Here is an 8,424-nt window from a genome sequence, read left to right on the forward strand (position 1 = left end):
AGATTTTGCTATACTAATATAGGGATTGACATAAGGAATGATCAAACACATATATAAGGAGGTCGACATTTTTAAATTCACGCAGGATCCACGCACAAAATGTGAGTATCGATCAACCGTTATGTCAATCAATCGATCACTTTAGCTTAATTCTATCCTATATATCGATGATTAGAATTGAACTTGATGGTCGCAAGACTTAAATTTCCTAACATCTTCGATCATCAAAAAGTTAAAAAATAAAAATAAAAAAAATCCGACCTTATGGAGGTGAATACATTCACATATGACACACTTCAATTCAATAAAAAAAGGACCTTTATTGAGGTGAATAAAAATTAATTATCGTTCTATTCAATCTTATATGAGTTAATCGACATACAAGTAATATCTCAAGGCGAAAATTGGCAGGTTGTAACTTCATCTTTGTAGTAAAGAAAGTTCTGTTCAGTAGTGATTACGAGAATTGATTTTTTAACCATTAAAGAGAAAAATAGATCTCATCTGTGAATGAAGAAGTAAAAAATAACAATTGAAATAGTGAAATAATAATAAAAAAATCGAACTTTTTGTGTAAAAAATCACTATCAAACGTAGGCTTAATTACATTAGTCAAGACTACATAAATTTTGTTAAAAGTCAATAATTTTGACGGTCAGAACCATTGAGATCAGGTTGTGGGCACACCAAATTTCACTATCTGCGTGGACACATGTCAACCCAGCTCCTCATCAACTTTAGAACTAAGAAAACAAATTATTCCCTCATTTTAATTCAGTTGATGAAAGAATACATGTTTAGGAGCTGTCCATTACCAACCATCGGTCAGGGATACTTGGAGTCGGGACAGGATAGATTAAAAAAATCACCATTTAACATTTTGTATAAATAAATAATTATATTTAATTTTAAAATATAATACCAAACGAAAATTATAAAATAAAATAAAAAGAATCTAGAGAGGTTCCAAAAATTCGAAATGGAACAATGAGGAGTTAAGACAAATGTGTGGCCGTGCTATACATTACATAGATAACAAGGCGTGCAAGATTGTGTAATATTAGTCGATGATATTGAAGTGATTACGACGTGTTTCACTTTACCTTAATGTAAAAAATTGAAATAAAAGGTAGATTAAAAGTAACACGGCAAGCTGTGGTCACAAATATACAATTATGTTGTTATGTTTTCTACATGAGAACAAAATATGCTTTTCATCAGTCAAACCCCTAAATCCGAGATGCTTATCCAACGCTTCAGAATTTGCCACGTTAATGATGAAGCAATAGCATTCGCATCATCTGCAAATCCGTGTTAAAAATCCAATTAGTACCTGAAGTTTATGTTACCTTTCTATTCGGTACTTAAAGCTTTCAATTGTTTCAAATGCATCACTAAATCGACTCCTTTCGCTTGAAACTTGAAGAAAAATTTCCATTCTGATAAATTAAAATGAACCCTAATTCTAATTTTGGACTAAAATTGGGGGGTGGAATAAAAACGAGACATACTTGAAAAATTTGGACATCGAGATGGGTTTTAGAAATAAGAGAAACAAGATTTCTATTAATTTGGTGGAAGCATTGGTGCAAGTAGACGGTATTGAAGAAATAACTTTGTTAGGTACTCAAATCGTTAGCTGTTTTTGAGGTGGATTTAGTGATGGTTGGGAAAAATTGTCTGAAGTTTGGTGACATATTTAAAACCATTCGAAAGCTTGTGCACTAAATAAAAAATTAGATGTAAAGTTTGGTTAGTGTTCATAATTGTTCTTAAAGTCTGACGTGTCCCACGTATAACTGTTCAATGCAGGCGGGTCCGACCTTTAGTTAGTGGCCTATTCTCCACGCGTCACACGTGTGTTGAATTTTATTGGTTTATTTTGGTGCACTTTTTTAAAATGGGGAGTGACGTCAACGAATGGATTAGCACGTCATCTAGTTATTAGCCGTCTGATTGATTACGTATCGGACGGATATAAAGCAATAGTCGGTGGAAATGGAAAGGGACAAAGGGACATGGTCCGACTGACGTGGAGGATTTCATGTTAGAAATATTGTTGTTCAAAATCATATATTATTATTAGGTGGATTTGATATTGGGCCCTAATTGGGCCAAATGTGTGAATGAATTGAGGAAGGACAAAATTGGGACTTTGGTTTTGCCTATTAGATCGCATGGGCCACTCTACTGAAAATCGAAGCAAATTTAGTTAGATCAAGCGATCGCAATATTAACTACCATACGATCGCATGGCATAAAAACATTGTTGAGTTGATTTTCAAGTTAGAAATCTGGTGACTTTTGGATGAAAAGTTCCATCTCTTTCATGTGTTGATTGAAAACTATAAATAGAGGATATTTTTCATCTCTAAATCGGTGAAAAACATACAATTATTCCACATATTCAAAGAGAGATTGTCAAATTTGTTTACGTATTCATTTCAAAGTTTTCATTTGTTCATATTAAAGAAATTCTTGTGCTTTGGTGTTCTTTATTAGGCTTGATTAATCATTCGTACCATTTGACGTTTAAATCCTTAAATGCATTTGAAGATGATGCAAATATCGTTTGAGAACAACGTTCTTAAACATGTTCAAGTCTTGCAAATACGTTTATTTGATATTTCCATCTTCGTTCTATTTTACACTCCATTGTTGTTAGTTCAAACAATTTCAAACGATAGTCCTTCGACGATAGAGACAGAAACTACACTTGCAATCATCAAACTGATAAACCTAGACTTGATTTGTCTGGATAAGTTCGATGGAACAAACTTCACTTGATGGCTGGACAAACTCAAGTTCCTTCTGGTGGCTTTAAAAATCTTGTATGTGCTTGATCCGAGTTTGGAGCCGATTGTTGAAGCAACCAATGAAGATTTCGAATAAGTACAGACCGAAGGAAAAAAAAAAGACAAGAGGACAAATTAATTTGTCGCTTTCACATTCTTAAAGCCCTCTCTAATCATTTGTATGATCTTTCAACCACACCACTTCGACAAAGGAAATTTAGGAAACACTTGATAACAAATACAAAGTTGAGGTGGAAAGTACTGATAAATTTTTAATTTCAAAATTTTTTAACTCTAAAATGTTAGATAACATTCACTTGTTGCCTTGAGTATACAAACTTCAAGTGATGGTCAATAAATTGAAGACGGTGAATATCGTGGACAATGTTGATTACTCCAACAAATACAAAAAGAAGGGGAAGCCTCTTGATTTTAGGTCAACACACACACCACTATTCTTTCAACGAATACAGTTTCTGGTTTCTTTGAATTATGCTACTTATAAATAAAAATAACACATAAATGATTACATAAAATAATGTCGAAAAAAGATCGGATGAAAAAATTGACTGCATTTCAAATTGATAAATGATGTTATTACATGTGGTACTAAGTAACTCATTATATAAAGTTTGATATACATGTAACAAGGTCCATCCTCTATACAACAAGAATTTCTTTTCCTTCTTTTTTATCCTTTCATTATTTTTTATTCTTCTTTACAAAAATTATTTCGGCAAGGAAAATGGACGTAGATTGTAAAACACCGTAATTCTGAATCTCTGACTAATTTCTCCATAAACACTCCATTTGATTGTTCCATATTTCTACAATTGTTGTTAACTACATTTAGAAAAATCACTTGTAATGCATCAAATCCTCACGGAACTCTCTCTTTCATATGGCAATCAATTATCATATGAAAATTTTCAGTTAAACAACGAAATTATAAATTATAAATAATTGAGAAATAATAAAAAATTGGAACATTTGTAAATATCAAAACATTTCTAACTCAAATATTCACTGAAATATAAATAACTTTTTATTTGACGAAAAAAGAGAATGATATTTTCCTATTGGAGATCATTTCTTATGTGGTTACTGATTTACAATGTATACTATGAAATAGTTATGGTGTCTATGCTTAACCGGGTTAGTGTTATCATAAAGTGAATGCGTGTAGAAAGTGATAATTGAGCGGTAAAGAAAAGAGTCAAATACGGTAGAGAAATGAGTTCTCAAAAAAGAATAAAAATATTGCTTGAATTATTCGAAAGTGTAATTTTTTTGGATGCATTGTCGAAAGATGTTGTGGAGGAAGAAGACCACGGATGGGAACACAGAGTGGTTGAGTGACAAGGGTATGGGCGTCTGGATTGTATTACTTGTACATAAAAATGGTACATAAAAGATTACATAAAATGATGTGGAGGGAAAATGTTGGATGAAAAAAGTTGACTGTGTTTTAAATTGGCAAAGGATAAAGTAATATGTGACATTATGCAACCCATTATATAAAGTTTGATGTACATGTAGCAAGATTCATGGACGTCTATGTGGTACATTTATTTATTTCAATTAGGTTATGGTTATATTTGTAAAGCGATTGTGCTCTATTTACTTTTCAAAAAACTTTTAGTAAAAGTATGTTTATAATTTTACTTTAATTTTATTAAAGTACTTCTTTCAATTAGAATTAGAAGAACTTTTAAAAGAAATTGATCTAATGTGACTCTTTAAAATCACATTTGAAATAGAAAACTATTTTAAAAAATAAATTTTAAATAAAAATTAAAATAGCTCCTTCCAAAATCTATTATACGGATCGAAACAAGTAGATGTAGCAAATAAATAGAATTGGTCCTATTGATTGAATTTAATTAGTATCAAGAATTCTCTCTTGTTTCGAATTCAAAAATCTCGAGAAAAATCTAGTTACTAAAGATTTCGATAGAAAGAAAGATTTCTTATATAATTTGAATTCGAGATGCTTGATTACTTGTTTTTTTAAACTAAAAAGTGAGCAATTTCTGCCTTGAGGTCTTAAGATTCCTTATAGTAAGTCCGGTTGGCATATTGTTGTATGATACCCAAAATCTTGAGTAATGAATTTTTATCCTGTTCGTCAGATAAAAAATTTATGATGAAAAAATGAAAGCAAAAGCAAATAGTCATATAGACCAGCCCGCCTTTCGTTATATTATGATATTGAGAATTTCTGAAGATAGGGAATGACCAATCAGAAACTTCAGTGTCTCCACGTGTCATCCAATTAAATCACTTGATTCTTGTCCGAAAGAAGGGAAAAAATATTGTGGATAACAAGAATTTGTCAACAAAAATCTTTGCTTTACAACGAAAGGGTATTTCAATCGAGAAATAGAGAAAGTAGAGGGTGAAGGAAGAGGAACGCAAAAGTCGGAACCAAAACCTATACAAAGGCATTATTTGATCAGCTAATCCCAAATGGCAGCGGTGGCAGCTTCCACTTCCACGTCGGCGTCCGCCGCCTTGATGTACCGTCTCACCACCACCAAATCCACCCACTGCTCCGCCTTGCCTCATCTCCCTCCCCGTTTCTCTGCACCAGCCTTTTCCACTTCATTCAAGCACTTTTCAGGTTAGTCATTCCTTACCTTGTTCATATTTGACATTCGTGTTTCTTTTTGTAATTTGTAACCAGACACATAATTGTTTTGGGGTGCTGAGTGGATGAACCTTAATTATTTATGTACTTAGTTGAATCTTGATTGGATTACTGCTATTTGTAGGTTCTTGAATAGATAGATTAACATGATCAAATGTCATAATTGGCTTGAAGAAATTGTCTTCTGTGAGGTGGTGAACCCAAACCAAGAATTCTTTAGGAAAGCAAACACTTCATTTTTATTTTTTTTTAAAATTTTTTTTCTCTGCTTTAAATATCAGTTATTTGGTTATTGAGAAAAGGTTTAGTTTGTTGTTGTATCATTTTGACGTGGTAAATGCATTTGGGAAAATAAAGAGGATTGCGAGAAGGCTGTGATCAGTATAAAAGTTTCTATCTGCATAGTTGGAATTCATATGGTAACTCATAAATCTTGGAAATTTACTACAATGTGGCTGTTCTTGTGCCTCATTTAATAGGTTCTGAAATTGTAAGACCTCATAAGATTGTTGGTACTTGGTACTGTTGAGGTTGTCCCATATCGGTTGTGCATGAGATTGGCATTCAGATTATAATTGTGAGGGAAGTCTTACCTCTTGAGCTAGCTTTTGGGGTGAGAGAAACCAATACAACGCAACACTGGTATCAAAGCCCGGTTTATCAACAAGTCTCCAACCAATAGTTTGCTCCCGTAGGCCCTATTGTGTGAGGGGGAGACGCGTTTGGTTTTCTGCAAAGCCCGATGTTTGAGGGAAGATTGTTTAGGTTGTCCCTCATCGATCGTGAATGGGGTTGGTATTCAGTGAGTTAATTGTTCCAATGGTCAATGAACTTAGGTCAATATCTTTAATTGGTTACTGAAATTTAAAATGTCGAGTTTTGATCACTAAACTTAGGTCAATGTCTTCGATTACTCATTGAACTTAGGTTCATGTCTTAGATTGCTCACTGAAATTTAAAATGTCGAATTTTGATCACAAAACTTTGAAATATGTCGTACATTACTCACTAGTATAACTGTTGAACTTTAAAAAATATCGAATTTACAGCTAGTAATGTACAACATTTTTCAAAATTCAGTGAGAAATGTACAATATTTTTCAAAGTTCGGTGAGTAATATACAACAATTTTCAAAGTTCGGCTGCCAAAACTTGATATTTTAAATTTCAGTGAGTAATGGAAGGTATGGATCTAAGTTCAGTGACTAAAACCCGACATTTTAAACTTCAGTAACCAATAAAAGACATGGACCGAAGTTCAGTGACCATTGGAACAATTAACTCGGATTCGGTTATAAGTGTGAGGGAAAGTTTGGGTTGAGAGAGGCCTAGTACCACCCAACAGGTAAATATTTCATTGTTATACTTCGAGAAAGGCATAAAGGTTAGTTCTTTGATGACTCCTTTCCATTTTCTTCCAATAGTTTGACCTAACCAGACAATTTATTGGCCTATGAGTGGTGGTTCTATCCTTCAGTTGTCTAAAGTTTTGATAGGATTGGGAGGCACTTTGTAGCAAGAGCTTTAACACATTGAGCAAGTTTCCAAGTGTCCTATTGACAAAAGGAAGAAGAGGGGTAAAGATAGAAGAAAGGGGAGAGTTCAAATATCGGAGTTTGGTTTCTAAGAATTTCAAAATTTCAAGGATATTGGCTGCTATGCAAGGTCATTTACTTGATATTTCGGTGCCTATGTTTCTTGGCTTCATTTTTAAACAGAGTCGAAGAGGTCTTCTCTACGTCGGATGAAAGCTTCTTCATCAGATGAGACATCTTCCCCTGTCGATGCTAATGAGTTATTTACAGACATAAAAGAAAAGGTAATTATGTTCTTTGGTTCATTAGATAGTTATCATCAAGAATCCAAGACTTATTCATATATACCTAATTCTGCAGAATTCAATTTTGTTCATGTTCTTGGAGTCGGGATTTAACTGATAATTACGTCTAATTTTTCTTAACTTTCTTTCCGTACTATTTCTCCAGTGGGACGCTGTTGAAAACAAGTCGACTGTACTTATTTATGGAGGTGGTGCAATTGTCGCTGTGTGGCTAGCTTCCGTTGTAGTTGGTGCAATAAACTCAGTTCCTTTGGTAGGTTTTTGGTAAAATGGAACTTTCATTTTTGTATTTAGTTAAATATCATGGGATGATGGATCTTATGTTTGAAAAGTTCGCAATTCATTTTTTATTCTATTTAGCGAAACTAAAATCTTATTTACTTGTCGATGTTTTATTTCAGCTTCCAAAAATCATGGAACTGGTCGGGCTTGGATACACCGGGTGGTTTGTGTACCGTTACCTTCTTTTCAAGGTGCATTTTTCACAATATTCGCTGATGACATTATAAAAAAGAAAAATTCTATTAATAAAAATTAATATCAGTATGAACTCGACAAGAAGCCTCATCTTATAAGATGTAAGGGTTTATAGGAAATGGATGGTCCTATTTGGTCAAATTCCCATTGACAAACTCCTTTCATTACGATAATTTTGACCAAGTTCCCAATTAACATGCCAAAAGGATGTGTGCATATTTATTTCATGCACGTCCTGCATATATGCAGTATTAGATAGTAGTGAACACTAAAGTGTCAAGATTCCTATTTCTCTTCTTCATCAATGCCTGGGTTATGCTGCTGTGTAGATTTCATGTTGCTGATCGTGCTACTGTGATTTTACAGTCTAGTAGAAAAGAACTGGCAACAGATATTGAAGCAATAAAGAAGAAGATTGCTGGAACTGCTGAATAATTTTCTTGCATTCTGGTGCAGATTTCGTTCTCCAGTCGTCCCAACCTTGGACCAAACTTATTTACATATTCTGTAGATCTTCTTGTGATGTAGAATAGGTGTATGCATTTCCATCGCGTTCACTCCTTTCATCTCTGAATAATGCATTCATGCATGCTATAAAGTTGATCGTGTTCATGATTATATTCTCGTTTATCAGCAATTCAGAATTTTGCATTACACTAGTT

At 33.4% G+C, this 8,424-nt stretch overlaps 1 protein-coding gene across 1 annotated transcript; it reads left to right on the forward strand.

Moving 5' to 3' along the window:
• Nucleotides 1–4,952: 4,952 nt before the first annotated feature.
• Nucleotides 4,953–8,421, forward strand: LOC111379601 (protein CURVATURE THYLAKOID 1A, chloroplastic-like). The gene is made up of 5 exons (XM_023003009.1): nt 4,953–5,418; nt 7,164–7,264; nt 7,431–7,538; nt 7,687–7,758; nt 8,129–8,421. Exons 1-5 carry the CDS (start codon nt 5,265–5,267, stop codon nt 8,195–8,197), a joined length of 504 nt encoding a protein of 167 aa, XP_022858777.1. The 5' UTR covers nt 4,953–5,264; the 3' UTR covers nt 8,198–8,421.
• Nucleotides 8,422–8,424: the final 3 nt, after the last annotated feature.

This window comes from Olea europaea, unplaced genomic scaffold (genome assembly GCF_002742605.1).
Source record: "Olea europaea var. sylvestris unplaced genomic scaffold, O_europaea_v1 scaffold2010, whole genome shotgun sequence".
Lineage (NCBI taxonomy): Eukaryota > Viridiplantae > Streptophyta > Magnoliopsida > Lamiales > Oleaceae > Olea > Olea europaea.

Excerpts from the sequence above, each read along its gene's own strand:
- LOC111379601 (XM_023003009.1), top strand. The coding sequence starts at position 5,265 with ATGGCAGCGGTGGCAGCTTCCACTTCCACGTCGGCGTCCGCCGCCTTG. Across the intron at positions 7,265-7,430 it reads TTACAGACATAAAAGAAAAG|TGGGACGCTGTTGAAAACAA; the intron begins GTAATTATGTTC and ends CTATTTCTCCAG. Across the intron at positions 7,759-8,128 it reads ACCGTTACCTTCTTTTCAAG|TCTAGTAGAAAAGAACTGGC; the intron begins GTGCATTTTTCA and ends GTGATTTTACAG.